The sequence below is a fragment of the Crocodylus siamensis genome, chromosome 1 (assembly GCF_052110815.1).
Source record: "Crocodylus siamensis isolate JL-2025a chromosome 1, ASM5211081v1, whole genome shotgun sequence".
Classification (NCBI taxonomy): Eukaryota; Metazoa; Chordata; order Crocodylia; family Crocodylidae; genus Crocodylus; species Crocodylus siamensis.
In genome coordinates this window covers 274780041-274803131 of record NC_143395.1, presented here as the reverse complement: position 1 = coordinate 274803131, position 23091 = coordinate 274780041, and the positions used below count along the sequence as shown (strand labels likewise).

The 23091-nt window shown below is 42.4% G+C and overlaps 2 protein-coding genes across 6 annotated transcripts in view; both read left to right on the top strand.

Moving 5' to 3' along the window:
• NHS (NHS actin remodeling regulator) overlaps nucleotides 1-5616 on the top strand; it is a 359633-nt gene extending 354017 nt beyond the window's left edge. For all 4 annotated transcript variants that reach the window (XM_090062941.1, XM_090062947.1, XM_090062955.1 and 1 more), the window contains one exon: nucleotides 1425-5616. In XM_090062941.1, coding sequence (XP_089919067.1) covers nucleotides 1425-2052 — 628 coding nt within the window. In that variant the 3' untranslated portion in view covers nucleotides 2053-5616. The remainder of the gene's footprint in view (nucleotides 1-1424) is intronic.
• A 12426-nt stretch (nucleotides 5617-18042) lies between these two features.
• BEND2 (BEN domain containing 2) overlaps nucleotides 18043-23091 on the top strand; it is a 55206-nt gene continuing 50157 nt past the window's right edge. The window contains exons 1-2 of one of the 2 annotated variants that reach the window (XM_090062930.1): nucleotides 18043-19181; nucleotides 21704-22768. In XM_090062930.1, the coding sequence (XP_089919056.1) occupies nucleotides 22756-22768 (13 nt within the window). In that variant the 5' untranslated portion in view covers nucleotides 18043-19181; nucleotides 21704-22755. Of the gene's footprint in view, nucleotides 19182-19257; nucleotides 22769-23091 lie in introns of those variants that run through there. The other variant, XM_090062922.1, reaches the window with a different exon arrangement.

The window sequence follows — 23091 nt, the reverse complement described above, 5'->3', positions numbered from 1 at the left end:
GAAAGGAGGAAATTATATAGTTTTATGCACATGGAAAACTTTAAAATGGCCTTTCTTTCCTTCTTTCCCTTGACCCTTGTATCCTGTACACAAATTATATATGCCTTCCCTGCACCACCATCCTTGCTTTCTCTCTTGCCCTGTTCCATGACCCCTCTGTAATCTTCCACCTTTTTTCATCTCCATTTCCATTCTATCAGTATCCTTCCTCTCTCCTTCTCCAGAGCTCCCCAGCTCAGCAACCTGGCTTCAAGTTACCCAGAGTCCTAACTACAGCCCATGCCTCCTAAGGCCTTTGATGCCCCCAACCCTACATGTTGCTCAATTTGTGCCTTGTCATATTTTCCCTTGGCTTCCCACTCCTCACATCTGATTCATCCTGGTGGCTAGAGTCAGAAGGTCAAATTGTGTCAGAAGGTTAGTTTATGTTTATAAATGCTGCTTTTGCCATGAGCCAAAGACATGGGAATTGTTTAAACAAACAAACTACAGATTTTTTTTTTCAAACCACTATGACTTTGGAATTTTTTTTTCCTACAAAGACTCCTGCAGATCCTCTGTTAGGATGACAGCTGTGTGACAATTATTGGCCCTTTCTTGAAATATTTTATCTCCTTGCCCTTCATACTGAAACCAACTTATATATTCTATTGTGTTAAGTTTTTGAAAGGAGACTTTTATAGATTGCTTTAATATAATAGCTTTGTATTGTTGCTCAGTGAAGTGAATATTTATGGAATGTATACAAGGCTTTACAGATACAACTGGTGTCATTCATTGTTAATAGTTGTTAAGATATATATCTCCTGAGCAAAATGTTCACTATTGTGTTTTTGTATTCTGCCTACCAACTTTATTGTTTTATGATGGCTGTGGCATTGAAACCTAGAAGGCAACCCTCCCACTATCAGAGATTTTTAGTTAAAATTTTCTATAACTAAAATATAATTGCTGCCTTCTAATGTCAGTTTCCGTGGATGACAAGCAGGTAAGAATATATAACTTAACCTTAGAAGACGTATACATCATTCTCTGAATCTAGTACCAAAGTATCCCTTTAGTTCTGCAAGTGATTTGGTGGACATGGCTGTAAAATGGGGGCCAAAAGAAAGAAGTATACCACCTCTTGTTGCATTGTCCAATCCTCGTTCCAGCTGTACAGAAAATCTTTCATGTGTAAACCATATGGGTTGGCCCTTGCAGAACTGAGTGAGGTTGGGATAGACTTTAATTATTCCCTGTAACCTAATGCTTAATGTAGTGTGATAACAACATGCTGATTAAAGTTATTTCAGTAAGTAGTTGGTACGGTATTAGAAGGATTTATCTGTTAATCAGGCTGTTACAAATCTTTAAAGATCTATATCACCACTAAATATCATTTCATGTTAATTACCTAAAATGTTCCTTTTTTCTTTCAACAGATCAAAAAGAAAAGTTCTTGGAAGAAAAGATTCTGGAGAGCTCGCTGCAAGAAACAAATTGAGAGCTTCATCTGGCACTAGCAGCCAGTCACTTCCCAGCAGCATATCACCCACCAGCAGTGTGCCAACCCCCAACAATATGGGAACCCCAACAAGCAGTCAGAGGTCTCCTGGTCTTATTTACAGGAATGCCAAAAAATCTAACACATCTAATGAGGAGTTTAAGCTCCTGCTCCTTAAAAAGGGCAGTCGATCTGATTCTAGTTATAGGATGTCAGCCACTGAGATACTAAAGAGCCCTATTTTGCCCAAGTCTCCTGGTGAGCTAACTGCGGAGTCCCCTCAAAGCACTGATGAGTCTCCCCAGGCATCACCAGGTTCTGAAGCATTATCCCCCCTTTCTCCTTGCTCCCCTAGAGTTAATGCAGAAGGTTTTTCCTCCAAGAGCTTTTCTATGTCAGCTTCTTCAAGAATAGGGCGCTCACGGGCACCTCCTGCAGCCAGCAGCAGCCGCTACAGTGTACGCTGTAGGCTGTACAACACGCCGATGCAAGCTATCTCAGAAGGAGAAACTGAGAATTCAGATGGCAGCCCTCATGATGATCGATCTTCTCAGAGTTCAACATAGGCTTCACCAGCTCCAGGGCTGCACTGTTGACTGTGAAACATGTAAACTCTGAATCCATTTGGGTTATGTAAGGATGTGAACTTAGTAGGCCAACTCTGTAGCAGTCAAAAAAATTGCAGGGCAATATCAATGCTTATAAGTATTTGTGTTTATAAGTTGCTGGGAAAACAGAAGATTAGAGCTGTAGCTATTTATTTCTTTGCATTTTCTAAAAGTAGAAAGATATGCTATGTCTCCTCTGTTTACTGCTGTCTTTGCTTCATTCCACTCATTTCAGTTGTTGCTGTAGATTTCAAAAGTATTCCAGTTTTCATATAATTAAAAATGCCTTTTTTTCCTGCAAAGTTTGCCCATATAGGAACAAAAACCCTCCCTCCTTGTAGTGCTTCCCTAAGGAAAAAAATGAATTGCTCTTGAGGATTGGTATTTTTCTACTCTAAAATGAACTGAAACAAAATTTAAAAGAAATGAATAAAACATATGTAAATACCATATTTTTGATAAAAGTTTGTAAATAGAATTATCAAAAACGTGGACATGTGGCAAATGATTTATGGCAAAACAACTTTGTTTATAGAAGACAAAACAAGTCATATGTAATAACTGTATTCTGTGAATACCATTTTCATATCAAAAATCGTATTTACATGTCCACCAATACCACTTTGTGTGAAGAATGAGCCTCAAATATGAATTTTAAGCATCAAATGACAGAAAATCTTAATGTTAGTTAATGAATAACTAAATATACTAATTAAGATGCAATTAATTTTAAAGTAACCATTTGTCTTTCAAAATTTCGTTCCAAACAAGCAGATTGCAAAGTACAGCTGTGAGTTTTAATGTGGCAATTGGTTTGGATGGAAAGCATGCTTTTCTAATGCAAAGGCCCAAGCAGTCACATTTGACAGTGTCCCTTAGCCTTTTATTCTGACATGGATTGCTTTAGAGAGACTAGATATGAGGAAGTAATACTTATTTTCATATTCTTAGTAGGCTGTTGGGATACTTAACACAGTCATAACCTGATAATTATAAACTTTAACCATGATTAATTTCTGGTTCTTAAAGAAAACAAATAAATTATAGGCATGCAACAAGTGCTGTTGATTTATCAGTAAATATCTGCAATGAGTTTTCAGTGAAGCTTTCTCTTTGTGCTGATGAGATTCATGCTACCTAAATATCTACAGAAATGACACTGTGAAAAAACTGTAGCTGGGAAATAGGTATGTGTACACATTATTTATATTCATTGTTAAACTGGGAACGGGGAAAGCTCTGGTTCATTATGCCAGCCACATACAGCTTAGTTTTGTCTAGGTTTACCGGAAATGCTTAACAGGGTTGGGGAGTGGGATTAGGGATGGGAGAGGAGGTGAATCAGAGCAAATGCTTTGATAAAATGAAGGCAGGGAAAGAAAAGCTGATTTACTTGAAGTTACTTGAATTTTCTTGTCTTAAAGCTGAAAGAAAATGTAATTATGAGCTTAAATCACAAGTTGTTTTACACCTTTAATTTTGGAACAAAATAAAACCAGTGTTTAAAAATGGTAGGCCTGATACTCCTTTGTTACACCTGTTTTCTAAGAGTGTAGCTTTGCTTACACCAAGTGGAGCATCAGGAGCTGTTTGTCCAAAATGTAAGCAGTATGTAGTGTTTGCTGTAGAACATGATTGTGAACATGGAAGGTTTAGTGCAGCGAACATATTTAAGAAGGAATGTGGTGTGCAGTAGGACACAGTGAGGAGGATGACAGAAAGAACGTACTTGGTACTGAAGAAATCAGTGAACAGCTGACTTCAAATGTAAGTTAGTGAAGATAAGGAAGTGGGATGTGTGAAAAGAGTTTTAGTGTTTTTGACTTTACTCATACAATGTATAGAGCAGAGAGTTTTAAAAGAAGGCAAATAATGCTTTAGCAAGGAAAATTCTATCTAAAAATGGAATGTTTTTGGAATGATTGAACAAAATAGAATTTGCTTAACGAATTTTGATTTTATTTCTTGTTAGACAGTGTCCAGTTTCATCCAGTATTCACCACAAAAATAGTATAATTCAGGGTTTCCTGCAATCCTCCTGGGTAGTATGACAGTGAATGGTATGTGAGATGTAGTCTGTGTGCGTGGAGGCACGTCTGTTAAGGAAGGGGGAAGTAACTTGGGAAAAGAGTTTCATGATCAGGAAAGTCTGAAAGTGTCTAAAGTATACAAGTGGATCCAGGTTTTAGGGAACAAGTCTGGTTTTTATTAACAGGTTAGTTAAGAAAAGCAATCTAAAGACAGATGAAATAAATGCATTAGTGTATGTTTTTAACTGCTCTTGTTAAGCCTGTAACGATACACTTCAGAGAACATAAGTAAAAGGAAAGTGATGCATCAGGCAGATCAGCCTTATTCAGTCATCTTACATCATTTTCCTTAAAGTTTGTAACTGCAGCATTTTTGCAACAGTTCTTCTTAAAGGTCTTACATGTGCTTTAAAAACATTGTTCTAAAATCTGAATAGAAAACAGCTGAATTGACTTTAATGACATCACCTTTTATTACCAACCTAGACATTTAATTTCATAGTGATACCATGTATATATATATTTTTAAAAGATAAACATTTTGACTTGAATTATGAGGTAGTAAGATACCTTCTGTATGTAATGCTCATAGAACTATCACATAAAATATAGGTGTACTTATTTTGTTTAATCTAAGATCTATTACAAAGTTTTTTTTCTATTTTATATTTAACAGATTAAAACCCAAATAAAATGGATTATAAATCCATTATGAAGAAAAGAATTCATAAGTATAATAGGTGTGAGAGCCAGATAAAAGGAGGAAAAAACTTTAGTGATGTACGTGTCTTTAAGGCACTCAAGACAAGCTTTAGGACAAACGTAATTCCATTCATATCTTGAAACAGGGTATTATACATACATTAGGTAACTTGTGAACCATCATTCCAACCTCTTGCTCTGTTGTTTGCACTGATGTTATGGAAATGATTTTTGAAGTTATACAGCTGTTACTGTATTCTGCAAATAACATTTTTTCTTTGCCCTTTCTTTTTTTCTTTTTGTGGCAGCATAGAGGACATGGAATAGTTGTAGCAAATAATGCATATGTTTGCTTTTGCCAAAGGTCAGTGATTGAGTGCATTTGCTGCAATGGTGGCAGATTTAGAGAAATACTGTAGGTTATGACATAAAGATTAAAAAAAATAAGAAGGTTACAGTGTAACTATTTTGGTACTAACACCAGTTCATGCTGGCAGAAAAGACAACGGTTTATGGACTTGCATCCATTTTGTATTTTTGTAATATTTGTAAATATGAACTTTTTAAATTGTTGCAAAGATGGTTTCTTTTGTAAAATGTTTTCAAAGTTTACATTAAATCCAAGCCTTTGTATATTTTAGAGCTGTGCAACACTTTAAGTCTTGTATTTATTTTTAGTAAAAACGGTGACAGTTTCATTGTGATCCCCTCTCAAAAATGTGTCAGAGAAGTTTGATTACCTAGAAAGTGTGTATAGAAACTACAAATAAACGTGACTGCTATTAAACCACACTTCTCATTGCTTTCCTGCAATAGCATGTTATTTCTAATGTATGGGCCAAAAATATAGCAGCTTGCAAAGGTAAGTTTCTAAGGACATTAACCATTTTATAACTCTAATCTTGTTTTTTTCTTTGACTTGTAATTTTTAGTTCATTGACTAAATTAGACCAAAATCTTGCAATCCTTATCTAGATAAAATGTCATTGACTTTAACAGGAATTTTGCCTGATTTATTTTTATTTATTCACTGTATAATGCTGTCCTTTCCAACAAGGGCTCAGGGCTGCTTACAATAAAAAAAACCAGAATAACTTACAAATAGGAGTTTATAACAAGACTGATATATTTGCTTATAATTTTGTTGCCTGTAGTGGAGGAAGAAAGAGGTAGAACAATGGCAAGATTACGTGTTCATTTCCGGTAGGAACAATAAAAATCCAAGGAATAACCAAACCTCTGGACTGGATGTTACCAGGGAAGACTGGTAATGGTGAAAAGGCAAATAGAAGATATGAAAATAATAGACCTTGCTTCTTTTTTGCCATGTTGAAGAAAAGTATAAGTGTTGGGCAGTGGTCCTCAACTTTGTTAGACTTAAAGCACCCCTCAGAAAATGCCAGCTTTTAACTCTCATTCTTTCTTTTTCATTATGGAATAATAATAGAGCAATTCTTCTGATGCAAAGAGCTCAAAAACATTCTTACCTGTTATGCTCTTTCTGACACTGTGGATTCCTATTTGAAATCTCAGGGATTATCTTGGGAATCATGTGTAGATGTCTGTACACCTGATAGTCCTAATGTCATGTGGTGTCATGTAATGCCTTTAACAGGATCTCATGGCACCCAGGTGTGTCACAACACTCTGGTTGAGAATCACTAGTACAGGGGAGGTAAGGAAGATGAAAGAACCCCACCCCTCCACGCAAGGTAGCTTATAATAACTGTCCCTATGCTGTTTTTATTTTTATTTCGGGAAAAAAGTGAAAACAATTGAGCTTCTAAAACACATCAAAGGAATTTTTTATCTAAGCATTTGCTGGTGGCTTTGTGATACTATGTGGATATTTGTAAGAAAAACGTGTATGGGAAGGGAACTGAAATGTGTATCTCTAGTGTGTGTTGTATGGAAAACTTAGCATTAGCATTTAAAAATATGCCTTGCAAAAGTATCAAGATTTCCCTGTGGGTGTGGTCTTAAAATAACATCCAAGTGCATCTTACGTTTGTTTTATCCAGATGGTGAACCACTGGATGATTATATAGATCATTTTATGTTGTCAGTAGTATATGCCTCTCTTGATCAAATATAAACAAGAAGCATAGAAAGAACTCAGCCTGGACAACTAGAAACAAAATCTGCTTTTCATTTGTTCCTGGTATATCCAGATAGTTTTCTCATGTTCAGATGACGTGAAGATATATATTAAATTTATGTTACAAAGACTTCCTTGGGTATTTATGAACTGAAGTCACTAGGTAGTTAATATATATAAGGTTATGTCATACTTTTAAGTCTTTATTGGGACTTAATGTGGTACATATGAGTTGTGCCTGCATGGCACAATATAGTGCCATTCAGAGATAGAAGAACTAACTCTGCTTTAGAAGCAGTGTAACTGGTCTAGTTCAACGCTTTGCTTAGGCTAGCAAACCCTTCTAGTGACACAAAACTGCAGCTCTTATTCCATTACCCAAGCTACTTCATTTACAATGGATGTCTCTCCATGGTGCCAAGTACACATGGAAGGTATAGATTTAAGCATGTGAGAGTCATGTAGGTTGTCTGTCATTAGCGCTGTTATATATAGATTTACACATTCTTTATCATAACTAGTGACCAGTTCAATCTTTGAGAAAATGCTGCATTGCTTGTTCTATTTTTTTTCTGGAGGAGCATTTGTAAGCAGTAGGAGCATTTACCATCTACCCTAATCCTTCTAAAGTGTAAATTATTGGGGGAAAGTTGCTCACAGGGAACTGGGCATTTGTAATTTAACTGGGATTCATTAAAGAAGTGTGCGCATTGTTAGACCTCTCTACGAGTGTCCATTTACAAGCTGTACTCAGCCCAATCATATACTTGTGTCACAGATTTCTCCTTCATGGAGAAATTAACCTTAAAGGTCTGACACTTGGAACTCAAATTTCATAGCATTGCCAACTTGATTCTTCAACAAGCCTCATGGAAGAGTATCCCCTTCCCACATTTAGAAGTCAGTGAGACTATTCAAGCACTGGGATCAGGTCAGGCAGACTTTGTAAGACCCCTAGTTTTTACTTCTTTACATTATGAATCCATGCAATTACACCAGTTTGGAATTAAATTCAAAATTTGTTTGGTTTGCTGGTCTGTGTTTGTATGTTACTTAGCACAATGGGGTCCTAATCCAGGTCTGAGTCTCTATACCAGTACAATGATCCAAATCAGTAACAAGTTACTGCTTTTCATTCCTCAAGTAATGAAGCAAATAAAGCATTATTGGTCACATTGTTAGTAGACAATTGCCTACTAACAAGACATATTACTAGGCAACTGTCAATCCTTCTGGCTCATGGTGTGCATAGAAGAGGTCACCAGGACCTTCAACACACATGCCTAGAGGAATGGAGGTTGCCCAGACCTTCCATCCCCTCTTTAGGCCACTGAGACAATATCCAAAGGTCAGACCAAGTCCAGATGTTCAGTGCCTCAATGGTTGTTATAGCTGCATCTGGGAATCAAACTCAGGTCTTCCACATGGTGGCCAAGGAGCCTACCACTGAACCACAACAGTAGGTTTACCATAGATAATGCTATGTGTTACATACTTATTAGGGGTATGTGAAATGGGCCATATCCAATTCAGATTTGGCCCGAATCAGGGATAGTGATTCGATTTGTTGATTCAGATCACTGTCCTGATTCAATTTGGCCAAATCTGAATCTGAAGATTTGATGCTGATTCAAAGAATCAGCGATTTGGCCAGACACCACTTTAAATGGTTTTTCTACTTACCTTAAGGTACCAAGTGCAGCTAATGAACACTGAGATGATGGGGCAGATGGAGCGTCCCACAGGACCATGGATGGACCCCGCCACAAGCAATAAGCCACAGGGGGACCCCGGGTGCCCCCCCCAGACCAGGAGGTATCAGTTGCTGAGTTGGGGTGGGGTTCTCCCCGCGAGCTCCCCAGTGAACCCAGAAGTGGACTGGAAGTGCTTCTGGTCCACTTCCAGGTCCGCTACCGAGTGTGCTGGGGACCCCCCCACGTTCCCATGAGACACTCCACCCCAGCATCTCAGTATTCACAAGCCACCTGGTACCTTGAGGTATGTAGAAAAACATTTAAAGCTGTGTCTATGTCTGAATCATCGAATCTCTCCAAATGGATTTGGAGGGTTCTGATCCGACTCCGTGAGATTAAAGGGTCTTCTGATTTGATTTGGATTCAGAGATTTGGCCGCCAGATCAGACTGAATCTCTGCCATATCAAATCAGCAACCGAAGCGTCACACAGCCCTAATACTTATATAGATTTCTATAAAGAGCTTACAAACAGGCCTAAAAGATGACAAAGTTCAGTTTCCTAGCTGTGAGGGAAGCCCTTGGACCCACCAAATTTGAATGGAAGGAATCTCACAATGAAAGAAACCCAGCTGTTACCCATCACTACTACTGGTGGGCATGAGGGAGGTTACCAAGACGGCAAACTAAGAGAGCTACTGTCCAGCTGCTGCTTAGCCATGCCTACTCCTCATAACTTCCAACTGCTGATTCTGGAGCTGTCTGCCAGCAACTACAGGATGAGGCTGAATCTTGGTGGCAAAATGCCAGCATGTGGAATAGGAGGCATCTTTATCTACCTCAGTACCTTTCTAGCTTGCTAAAACCTCCTACTTGCTGTGGGCCAGTAATTCCCCAGAACAGCAGACTTAACTTGTGGTAATAGTTGGTGCACATAATTAACTTCTTCCCAAAAAATAATGTATCACGCAGTTCAGTGCTATATACTGGTCTTTTAAGTCAGTTAAGGTTCTGTGCTACAGTATGAGCATGAGGAATTCAGCCTGTATTTGCAGGACTACATTTTGTTTTACAGAGCTTGTTTCTATGAAGAGACAGAATCTGTAACTGAAATTGTTTAATAAATTGTGTAGAAGCTAAGACCACTGTAACAAGGTATTTTCTTGCTACTGAAGGTATATATAGAGCATACTTCCCATAAGTAAACTTAGCTGTTTTTTAAATGTATTTTTTTCCTTTGTGGGCTGTAGAAGCAGGAATGTTTTGACATGCTACATTATTAAGTTATGCATCTGTCACTAGGCGACTTAAAAACTGCAAGTAAGATAAGAACCCCACTGCATTAGGGAAAACACAGACACCTTCCCTTCCTTAAACATCCTCCAATCTAAAGAGGCAAAGGAAATTTAGGTCTTCATTAGAAAAAATAAAGTTTTGTTTCGTTTCGTTTTTACAACATATTAGCAAACTTGAGCCACATACAGATGTTCAGTTTCTCCTGAGAAATCATTGCTCTCTCAGGAGAAACCACCATTTTGCAGATATTCAGGATTTTTCTCCAAGAGTAGAAATGGCCACTCCAGGAAAAAAAAACAACCTGAGGACAACAGAGTTGAATCAGTCTCAGGAGAGGTTCTCCTGGAAGAGTGAATGTCAACGCATTCTCTTCTGAAAGAAGCCATAGTACAGTCCCCCAGCATCCCAGGGTGCTGTGCTCCTATGTACTCCTCCCTGCCTGGGGAGACAGTGGGTGTGTCTATACAAGACTTGGGCCCGGATGACCTGAGGGAATTGGCTGGTGTCATTGCTGAGCCATTGGCACGGCTGTTTGAGGACTCCTGGTGCTCGAGCCAAGTCCCTGAGGACTGGAAAAGGGCCAATGTGGTCCCTATTTTCAAGACAGGGAGGAAGGAAGAGCCTGGCAACTACAGACCTGTCAGCCTCACTTCTATCCTGGGGAAGGTCTTTGAAAAAATTATCAAGGGCCACATTTGTGAGAGCCCTGCAGGGGAAGTGATGTTGAGGGGTAACCAACATGGGTTCATGCCAGGCCGATCCTGCCTGACTAACCTCATCTCTTTCTATGACCAGGTAACAAAAAGCTTAGATGGGAAGTAGGAAGTCGATGTCATGTTTTTGGACTTCCAGAAGGCCTTCGACACAGTGTCCCACCCAATTCTGGTGGGCAAGCTGAGGGACTGCGGCATTGACAAATGCACGGTCATGTGGGTGGCAAACTGGCTCCAGGGGCGCACCCAGAGGGTGATGGTGGATGGGTCGCTGCCAACCTGGGAGGGTGTGGGCAGCAGAGTCCCCCAGGGCTCGGTCCTTGGGCTGGTGCTCTTCAACATCTTCATTAGTGACCTGGACGAGGGTGTGGAGAGCACCCTGTTCAAGTTCGCTGATGACACCAAGCTGTGGGACAAAGTGAATACACCGGCAGGCAGGGGCCGCATCCAGGCAGACCTGGATAGGTTGGAGAAGTGGGCGGATCTGAACAAGATGTGGTTCAACAAGGACACGTGCAGAGTGCTGCACCTGGGGAGAGGGAACCAGCATTATGGTTATAGGTTAGGGGCTGACCCTCTCAGCAGCACAGAGGCAGACAGAGATCTTGGAGTCATGATTGATTCCAGGATGAATATGAGTCGCCAATGTGATGAAGCAATAGGCAGAGCCAACTGCACCCTGTCATGTATCAACAGGGGCATCACTAACAGGTCCAGAGAGGTCTTGCTCCCCCTCTATGTGGCGCTGGTCAGGCCGCAGCTGGAGTACTGTGTCCGGTTCTGGGTGCCGCACTTCAAGAGGGACATGGGGAACCTGGAGAGGGTCCAGAGGAGGGCCACCCATATGGCTGGGGGCCTCTGGGGCCAGCCCTATGAGAAGAGGCTGAGGGACCTGAATCTTTTCAGTCTCCTCAAGAGACTGAGGGGGGATCTTGTGGCTGTCTACAACCTTATCAGGGGCCACCAGCAGGGACTCAGGGAAAGTCTGTTCACCAGGGCCCCCTTTGGAGTCACCGGGAACAATGGCCACAAGCTGAGGGAGGATAGGTTTAGGTTAGATACTAAGACAAACTACTTCGCTGTAAGGGTGGCCAGAGCCTGGAATAGGCTCCCCAGAGAGGTGGTGCTCTCACCTTCCCTGGAGATCTTCAAGAGGAGACTGGATAGGCACCTGGCTGGGGTCTTATGACGCCTCCCACCCCCAGTGCTCATTCCTGCCCATGGCGGGGGGGTCGGACTCAATGATCTGTCTAGGTCCCTTCCGACTCATTGATTCTATGATTCTATGACCTTTGCTGTGCATTGGACTAATCTAATGTGGAGTAAAGTGCCACTGTCTACACATGCATGGGGCTTCCTGCACAGTAAATTAGGCTAATGCTCCAGTTGCTAGTACCAAGAAATACAGGTACTAGATTAACTGCATATTAGCTACTGTGCAGTAACGCACATGTAAACATTGACTAGGAGCAATTTGCTCCTGGTCAGCCTAGGCAGCAGGGGGCCACAGAGGGCAGGTGGGGGAAGCTGTTACCAGTTCTCTTGTCCCGGTGTTGGTCATCTCCTGACTCCTGGGGGGACTTGAGCAGCACTGGGACCAGGGACAGAGAGCTTCCCTGTCCCCTCAGCAAGCAAAGTAGGGGAGAGCTCAGGGCACTGCTATCACTTGGTCACAGGGCATTGCCCAAAGCCACTGCCTCTGAGCCAGACTGTGATTCCAAGTTCCACACAGTTGGGAGGTTTCCCTCACTTTGGGACAACCCACCACTTCCCAGAGTCCAGGCCTGACCCTCATGTCCCCTGCCAACCTGAGGCTGGCACCAGAGGAGCCTGGAACTTCCCCTGGCTGCTGCAGTGGGGAAGAGCAGGGCTGGCGCAGCCGTGCACTCAACCGCTCCCATTGGGAGCAAATTTGGTCCTGACACAGGTGCACATGTAGATACATTCCTGGGTGTAGTTTACTGCATCTTATCTGAATGTGCAGGAAACTTAAGGCACATTAATTGCATGTGTAGACATGGCCAGTGTGTAGCAACTGTGCTGCTTCAGGCAGTCAGGGAGCAGCATATGTCTCCTTCAGAATCCCTGACTGTACTGCAGGGAGACACAGGCTGACTGAGCAATCTGGGTCAGCAAATCAGAGCCCCCCTGTGCCCTTATGCCATTCTGCCTCCAGGCAAACTGAGGGGCCCTGCAGAATATGCTGAGGGGTATACACAGATCCCCTTGGCCGTTTAGTGTCAGCACTGCAGCCCTTCAGGAACTCCGCATTCAAAAGTCTATTCAGGCATTTCCAGGCATGTTTTTCTACCAGGGGGACAAATATGGGAGAATTCTCCCTGATTTTTTGAACGTCTGTACACAGCCTTGGTAAAATCCTAGTGTGGACAATTACCTTGTGTTTACTGCTACCAGCTAAAAAGTGTGAAAACTATGAAGAGCCTTAAACATACTAGCATTCTACCACATTAGTCATCACGTTAGTTTACTATATGGTAAAAATAATTTTAGCTAATGTAGATATATCCACGGGATGGATGGGAAGCAGACAAAGAGATGAAACAACTTACCTGAGGTCATACAACTGGCTACCAACAGAGGTGAAGAAAACATTTGCAAAACCAACATAAGAGAAAAAGGAGAATATTTTCTCACATGTAACACACACTTTTTTTTCCAAAAACCAGATGCTGGAAATTGAGGGGTACATCATAAGCAAGGAAATATGGTAACAGAATTTCTGCTGCTTAAGCTTCTGCCAAACAAAAGCAAAAGTAAGCCTGCACAGGAGCCATATGGAACCGAGCAATGGGCAGGCTCAGCTTCCTAGCTGCTTCTATTCACTTACTTACTACAAGGAAAGATCTTTTTTCCTTTATTCTGCTTGTCAAAAACAAGGTGTATATTTCGGTGTGTTGTATCGAAGGAAAGTGTGTTTTATTTTGAGAATGTTTCATTTCAATGACCTATGCATATGCGTAGTAAAAAACAAACAGCAAAATAGAATTGTGTGAAGCAGCTATGTTGCAATACTACATCACACTACTAGCAGAGACTTCCTTTTTGTGGAAATTTTACAAGTTAGCAAAGCGTGGAATCCAGCCTTGGCTTTATCGGGGAGATTGCCTGTTTCTGCAATGGACAGTAGTATTCTCATACTGGATTACCAGGATATTCACTGGAATCCTGCTGAATATTGAAACCCTCTTTACAAGTATCCCACATCTCATTTTCTTTTATAAGTGGGTTTCAATTCCTTCTACTTTTGTTTAGAGTTATATACTCAGTGATGGACAGAATCTTTGATGTTCTTAGCATACTTTCTTTCATTTATACTGGCTATGCCACTAGAACTGGGAAGTTTGTCTTAAGTTTTAACTTTCCCTTTTCAGGCTACAAATTTTTGCCTAACTTTTAACTCGGTTTATATAAAGCAATAAAAACTACATATGGACTTGTTCACAATTTTGTATTTTATGAAGATACAATAATTTCCCAAATTGTGCTCATGAACACAATTGTAATATAAGGCATTTAGAAACTGAAAAAGTATTATGAAACCGCTGGTTAATGAATAATTGGTCAACACAGAAACAAAATCTTATGCATCTGAATCACATAGAAATGCATGCCATGAGTGCTTTGGCATAGAAGCGTTGTTGAGATTGGATCCAGACCATATTTATTTTTTAACCACTTTACAGAGGGCCAGTAACCCCTATGGGATAATCATGTTGTAAGTATTTGTAATTTTTACTTCTCTTTTAAATTCAGTACCTCTGTGTGTTAAGGAGTCAGTGTTATGCCATATGCTGTTTGGAAATTACACTTGTGGTTTTTCAAAGGAGAGTATCTTATTTTTTCCTCATTACTTGCACTGTGCTGTTCTGACCACATGCAAGAGAACTCAGGTTGTTTTAACAGGTAATTGGAAAAAACAGCAATTCAGAAAGCTATGTAAGTAGTTACCCCAGGGGTACTACAGATGCTTGTCCTTGTTCCTGTACTGCTCTGAAACCCTGGTACAGAGAATAAACCTGGCTACTATTCACCTTTTTAGATAGAGGTCTGAAAGTTCAGCTCGTGCCAGGAAAGGTGATGCAGTCTCAATACCTCTCTGTGGTGTGGTAATGAGTAAGCTTCTCTAATGTGTACTAAGCAGATCCACATTACTCTCTAACTTCAAGACACTTCTTTAAAATTACCTCCTAGGTTTTAGAGGTGTGGAAGAACTGGATGCATATCTTGCCTGGACTCTTCAAGTAAGATGAAGACATAATACATATGTAAATCAGTGATTTTAAACCTGTGGTATAAAGGGTCCACAAAAGATTACTATGATCAATTGACTGTATGTTAATACCCACACTTACACTTCAAAGGGGTGCACACCTCCATTCAAAATTCCCAACAGCGTCTATGAATAAAAAACGGGTGAAAACCACTGCCATGCATGTTTAAGACCACAGAACATCTTAAATAAGCATAAGGAAAGAGCAGTATCAGAACTAAATGTTTAATAGATTTATAGTTGAAATACAGTAGTTGAAATATCTCAAAATAGGAAGGAAAGGCCACTGCATTTGTAGCAGGTGTCGCAAGTCATTATGCTTCATCTTGTAGTAACAGAGTGCTGCAAAAAAGAATAGGGATGCAAAGAAAAACATCTAATCCTGATCAATCAAAAAGCATTCTGAGGAAATCAAAAAAGAATTAGAGCCATGCAATAAATAAACCCAGGGTTTTCAGTTTATGCATAGAGCAGATTAGTACAGCATTATATAGATGTTTGATGGTATTATTGCTGTAAATGTTCCTTTGTTTTGGCAAATAACTTGAGCCTTGATCATTAGTGGTAGGTGAACTTCTTAAATGGTTTCCCTGTTAAGGACAATAAAAAGGATTGTCTTTCAGATAATTTGAAAACTATAGACCCATGAGGGGTCAGCAGGGGAGATTATGCTTGGGGGCAATCGACACGGGTTCATTAGAGGCAGATCCTGTCAGACCAACCTGGTGGCCTTCTATGACCAGGTCTCAAAATCCTTAGACATAGGGGTAGCAGTGGACGTAGTCTTTCTGGACTTCAGGAAGGCCTTTGACACCGTCTCTCACCCCATTCTTGTTAAACAATTAGGAGATTGTGGTGTCGATGCCTACACAGTCAGATAGGTCGCCAACTGGCTGGAAGGCTGCACCCAGAGAGTGGTGGTGGACAGGTCATTTTCAACCTGGAGGGATGTGGGCAGTGGGGTCCCCCAGGGTTCAGTCCTCGGGCCTGCACTTTCAACATCTTCATCAACGACTTGGACAACGGGGTAAAAAGCACCCTGTTCAAATTCGCAGATGACACTAAGATGTGAGGGGATATGGGTATGCTAGACGGGAGGAATAGGCTGCAATCAGACCTCGACAAGTTACAGGGGTGGGTGGATGAGAACAGGATGGTATTCAACACTGACAATTGCAAGGTGCTGCACCTGGGGAGGAAGAACCAGCACCATACCTACAGGCTGGGGAACTCCCTTCTTGTCAGTGCAGAGGCAGAAAAGGATCTTGGAGTCATCATTGATGCCAAAATGAACATGGGCCAACAGTGTAGGGACACGATCAGGAAGGCCAACTGCACCTTGTCATGCATCCACAGATGCATCTCAAGCAGGTCCAAGGAGGTGATTCTCCCCCTCTATGCAGCACTGGTCAGGCTGCAGCTAGAGTACTGCGTCCAGTTCTGGGCGCCGCACTTCAGGAGGGATGTGGACAACATGGAGAGGGTCCAGAGGAGGGCCACTCACATGATCAGGGGGCAGCAGGGCAGGCCCTACAACGAGAGGCTAAGGGACCTGAACTTGTTCAGCTTCCACAAGAGAAGGCTGAGGGGGGATCTAGTGGCCGTTTACAAATTAGTCAGAGGGGACCAGCAGGCACTGGGGGAGTCCCTGTTCCCCCGAGCACTACCTGAAGTCACAAGAAATAACGGTCACAAGCTGGCAGAGGGTAGATTTAGGCTAGATTATCAGGAAGCGCTACTCCACTGTCAGGGTGGCTAGGATCTGGAACCAACTTCCAAGAGAAGTGGTGCAGGCTCCTACCCTGGGGGTCTTTAAGAGGAGGCTAGATGTACACCTTGCTGGGGTTGTTTGACCCCAGCACTCTTTTCTGCCATGGCAGGGGGTCGGACTTGATGATCTGCTCAGGTCCCTTCCGACCCTACAAACTATGAAACTATGACTCTCAGACTGAAAACCATCCATCTGTTTCTGCTCCCCTTATTTTTGATTTTTTTTAAAAACTTAAGAAATAGTTTAAGGGTGCTCTCTCTGGGCCTAGTCTAAAGCCCCCTGAAGTCAATGGGAGATGGACTGGCTGTTGTGTCTTTATGTTAATCTAGTACCAATGCTGATGCCAGGTCACTAATAGAATCAGAGAAAAAATATGGCTATATTGATAAATGGTAACGATAATCAGAGAAAAATATGGCACAAGTTATGACCTAGCCCAAGATAGAATGATCGTGTCTAAACTGTCTCAGAAAAATATTTGTCTAACTTACTTTAAAAACTTACAATGATAGAGATTCTACAACCTCCCTAAGTAATTAGTTGCAGTGTACCCTTATCATTTGAAAGTTCTTCCTAATATCTAACAAGAATCTCCCTAGGTGCAATTTCAGCCCATTACTTCTTGTCCTGCTCCCTCCACCCACTGCTGACCACCCCTTCCCCCAGCACTTAGAGCTTCTTTATATTAACTCCTTTTGTATCTGATGAGTTACCAAATGCTCCCTCAGTCTTCTCATTTAAGAACAGCCACAATTCTTCCAATCCAATGCAATTATTTTCTACCTTTCTGATAATTCATGCTGCTCTCATAGTTAGTTTCGTAGTTATTAGGGTCAGAAGGGACCTGAGCAGATCGAGTCCGACCCCGTTCCATGGCAGGTAAGAGTACTGGGGTCAAATGACCCCAGCAAGGTGATTGTCAAGCCTTGTCTTAAAGACCCCCAGGGTAGAAGCCAGCACCACTTCACTTGGAAGTTGATTCCAGATCCTAGCCACCCTGACAGTGAAGTAGCGCCTCCTGATGTCTAATCTGAATTTACCCTCTGCCAGCTTGTGACCATTACTTCTTGTCACTCCTGGTAGTGCTCGGGGGAACAGGGACTCCCCCAATGCCTGCTGGTCCCCTCTGACTAGTTTGTAACAGGCCACTAGATCCCCCCTCAGCCTCCTCTTGTGGAGGCTGAACAGGTTCAGGTCCCATAGCTCTCCTCGCAGGGCCTGCCCTGCTGTCCCCTGATCATGCAGATGACTCTCCTCTGGACCCTCTCCATGCTGTCCACATCCCTCCTGAAGTGCAGCACACAGAACTGGACGTTGGAATCTTCTAGGATCCTCTAGGATCTTTCCAATTTGTCCCCATCGTTCTTAAAGTGTTTACCCAGAACTGGACATATTAGTCCAGGTGGGGCCTTATCCTTGATGAATACATTAAAATCAGCTCCTGTGACGTTTAGATGGCACTCCTTTTAATACACTCCAGAATGTTATTAACATTTTTCCCCTCAGTCTTTATGTAACATTGACCCCACCCCTTTAAAGAGCAGTAACTACCTCTCAAACCCTCTATCACAAGGCCCCAACAAACTCCCGCCTGCCTCTGTCCACTAAGATCTTTTTCTTTACACCTCCCTCCTAGTTTTCCTTATGAACAAATTTTATCAGCTCCACATTCTTCTAGTCAAGCCACTTAAAAAAAGCAAGCAAGCCAGCCAGGCAGAAATCTTAGGTTTGCAGATATTCTTGTATGTGGAATAGGGCAGGTCAGATCACATAGCTATTTCAAGATTTAAAATCCATTTATTGCCCAATGATTCTACACCCCAATCCAAAACTCAAATGAATCTTTTCCCTCTCTCCAGGTTTCTCACTTTCACTTGCTCCTCTGATTTTAACAACATTCATCTCCCTGCCTCTCAACTCTACTCATATTCATAATAGCCTCCTTAATCCATCTCCCAGCACTCTGATCTCCCATATTAATCTTGTAGACATTTTTCCTATCCGGCAGTCTCCCTATTCCGCTTTGCTTTTAAAGTCTTAGCTGTTGGACCATGTCTTAAGACGCTCTCCACTTCCCCATTTGGTTTCTGCCTCCCTTTTCCTCTGTTCCAGTTCCACATAGATTATGTGCCCCTCACCCCACGCAACCTGCCTCAGGAGATGGGAGAACAAGTTATTGCTGGGTTCATGACTGATTTCCCCAAAGCAAGCCCAGCTCCCTACAACCTAGCTAAATTCTCTCCTCCCCCGTTCTCAGACCATTTCAATAGCCTGGGATGGGAGGGAGGACAGGGGGAAGTGGTTCCAAAAATTAATCTCACTGAAACTTCTTGTCTATCAAGTAAAAAAACAGAGAAGCCCATGCAGCTGAGACTCCTACACCACAAACCACTAATTGAGCAGTCATCTGGAGGTGAAGGAAGGAGAATTTTGTTGGGAGCGGCTGTGGAAAGAAGTCCCACCCTACCTCAGGCAAGACACCTTACCCTGAAGGTAGGGATATGCTACTACTTTTTTTCCTCTGCAGCTTGCTAAACATTATTGTAGGCAATTATCTTCTTTGAAGAAGATATCCTATGCAGACAAGATGATGCCATAACCAGATGTTTGCATTATTTCCAAACTAATGCCAGAAATTTGTTTTAAAACACAGCTTAGTAAACTGACATTTTTAATACTTTATACGTACACTAAATGTTTATAAGTATATATACACTAAATGTCTGACAAGTAATTATTCTTTGAAAGAAAGGGTGGGAGCAAAATGTCAATTCAGAGTATACTCTGTTTAAATACAAAGCCTACTGACAAAAAAAGGACTATGTTTATAAGCAAGATGTTTACCAAAAAATTAACAGAAAGAATGATCATTCAGTATATAGCACTGTCAGTGATGGTACATTTAGGGCAGCTACCCTGAACTAACTGTTCTCATGTTCAAGGATTGGCAGTCCTGAACTGAGGAGAGCTAGTAATTTCATGGTTGTTAATACCCCAGCACTGACAGTTCTGTGCACTTAAGGAGCAGTGTTCCTAGTGCTATCTGTGCTGTAGTATTAGCAGCCCAAAAACTAGTTCCCATAATTTTCAAGGCTTTTAATAGCAGTCCTTTGACAGCTACTTTCTCTTTCCTGTTTCTGGCACAGATAAGTAGAATATAATGGAGTTACCAAGTAGGCAGTAAGGCTAAAAGATACTATGCACTTTGGGTTGACCAACAGGCTATTGCAGTGTTACTGTGTAAACAACAGAACACAAACTAGGGCTAACATTATGTTATGCAGTGAAGCGAATTATACACTGATCCAATAAGAAAACAACTGAAGTATACTGTAATAGTACACTGTACTGATACCAAAGTTAATAGTACACGATACAGTCTGGTATAAAAATCAGCGTAATCTTACGAGAAAGGAAGTGGAAGGTGCAGGTTTTATTCAGTGTCCTTCCAGCACCGTGTGTTAAATAAGGATCAATAAGAAGCTACTAGAAGCATTGTGGCAAAAAAATAATCTACCGATATTGGTTTACTATGCTTTTAAGATTCAAAATTGGCACTTGAGAATGCCAGTCTAATAAAAGCAGCTGATTATTGATTTCCAAGTGAGAAAAGACTTTAGATGCTATTACTGATGATCAGTAAGAGATAATGGAAAGTTTAACTACTCCTTCAACCTCTCCCAAAATGGTTTTGAAGTAAAGGTGACAGCACTGATTTCTGGGAGATTTACAGGAAAAAACACTAAGGAGGTATTTCATAGGATTCTTATCCTCAATTAATTGAGCACTACAAGGCCATTTTGACTTTCCAGACTGAATCTTACTAATGGTAGGTTGCAGACAGAAACAGAACTGAAACACAGAAAGCTTTTATAGCCTTCAAATTGCTCAGAGACAGGTTAACGCATGGCAAGCTTTTCTAAGTCTGCTACCCCTAGAGGACATCTTCCTGATACGTGTTAAATCCTTAGGACAGAAACTGATGCAAGTATAAAAATAAAGTAATAAGCATAGGAGTATCATCTGAAAATGAACCAAAGAAACATGAATATATAACCAGGTAATTTACACCACTTATATGAAAGAACATTTCCCTCAGCAAAAGAGTGGCATAGGCTTTTCCATCAGGTTTCTTATACGTTTCAGCATTTAGAAAGCAAGTGAAAGCACTGCATAAGTGAGAACGCCATTCAGCTCTATTGTCAGAGTACAATTAGATGACCAGGAAGCATATTCAAACCATCTGCTTTTGTGTTGCCCAACTCAGGACCCCTGCGTTACAATGCAAAGCTCAACGTTTGATATTTGGGAGCAGTTCCCGCCAAGACCTACAGAACTCAAGGCGGTGGCCTACCATGATCAAAGACTGGGTATATTCTGAAAGTATTGGTTGCAGCCGTGTTGGTGTAAGGACACACGCAGACAAGGTTCTTTGGCTAAATGTGGGCACATCTACAAGGCACTTACTGCGCATTAGCCTAATAAGACTGCGCAGTAGTTTGTAACAGCAAAAACCAAGCTAATAGCCTACTGCATTGCATTATTAGCAGGGATCCGATTTTTCTGATTTAAAAAAAAATCCCCAATTTTTGGATTTAAAGAAGTAACCCAGAATCCACATTTTTTTCCTTGATTAAAATGAAACACCACTCTCTACACATCTATATATTAGCACGGAAAAATGCAGTTTTTGGATTACTTTTTTGAATCTGAAAATTGGGTGTGTGGGTTTTTTTAATCAGAGAAAACCAGGATCCCTGGTTATTTGACTAATGCATAGTTAAGCATCACTAAATAACCATGTGCTGGCACTACTGTGCACGAACTCTACTCACTGCGCATTCAGTTAGTACTTCATTAAGGAAGTACTAAGCCAAATGAGCAGTAATTAGGGGTATAGTTTGTAGCCATGTTGGTGTAAGGACATAGGCAGACAGTCTGGTATCTTTTAGTATACTGTTTCCCAACTTTTTCCAGCCCAAGGCACACTTACATTAATAAATTTTTTTCTGCAGCGTGCCTCCTGAGGCATTCTCCATCCTCCATCCTATTTTAACTCATTATAGCTCATTACTGTGGCAAAATTCTGCAGCACACTGGATGGGAAAAACTGTTTTATTCGAGCAACTCAAAAACTTCTTCTTCACAAGCTCTTGGATACAAATATCCTTCGTCAAGCTGACAAAACTTCTGCAGTTGGCACGTGCTCTTCCTGGATGGAGCGAATAGTCAAAGAAGCCAGAAGCTGGTATGCACATCGGATGGCCAACACTGACCAAAGCTATTCCAGACTTTTTTTCCCCTGAACATGACATAATGTCATGAATTGTACTGTTCAACCCTTCACAATAAATATCACTCTCCTGGATTGCTTTCAAGAGTCACCGGAAGATGGGCACCGATTCCGGTAGACTCCTGGCCCATCAGGGAGGGTTGGCAAGCCTGTATGCATGCAAGAAAGCCAGCCAGCAATGATGTACATGGAGGAGTCCGTGGGTGAAAGACACATAGCGCATTCATGTACGTGGAGATCTTTTTAACTAGGTCAACTACATAGTTGGCAAACTTGTTCTTTGCGAGCTTGTGGGCAAAAGCCCCCTTCTTCAGGGTGAGGAATAAGCTGCTGGATGTGGCAAAGCCAACTTGACCACCACAAGAAAACAAGGCTGGATGATGAATCTTTCCCCCATCTTGGGGACAAGATTGGGAGGGTGGGGGTGGAGGGCTATAATAGGCCCGACTCAGACGGGGCTCTGGAGCTTGAGGCCATCTAGCCTCAGTGGGGGGGTGGGGAGAATCGCCTTACAGCCCCCCTGGCTTCCATACGGCCCCGCTGCCCGCAGCGAAGGGGGAGGGGGCAGCGGGGCGGAGGAGGCACCGCCCCCGCGCTCCGGCCTCCCGTTTGCCGGACGCGCCCCCGGCCGCACTGCGCAGCCGCGCAGGCTCAAAACAGTTTGTTGCAGACGTCGGCGAAGCCGCTTCCGTTTCCAACGCCACATTCCGGCCCCACCTGCCTACGCCGCCGCCCGGCCCCGGCCCGCCCCAGACCGAGCCCGCCCGCGCCGCCATGTCCGCGGAGGGTAAGGGGGGAGCCCTAAGGGTGGGGAGGGGCGGTGGAGAGCGGCACGCGGGTGGGAAACGCTCCCCCATCGTTCGGAACGGCCCGACCCCCAGAACACCCGTCGCCTGAGCCACGCCCACCGCCTCTTCTCCCATTGGCCGACTCCGGCCCACCTCGCCGCTGTCATTGGCTGGCGCGCCCGCCGGTCGTTGTGGCGTCAGGGGCTGAGTGAGGCGGGGAGGGGGCGCGAGGGCAGGGCGTTGCCCCTCCTCCAGCACGGCGGTTGGGAGGGTTGGCGGGTGGCGCCCGTCCCCTCGCGTTGTGGGTGGGTCTGCTGAAGGG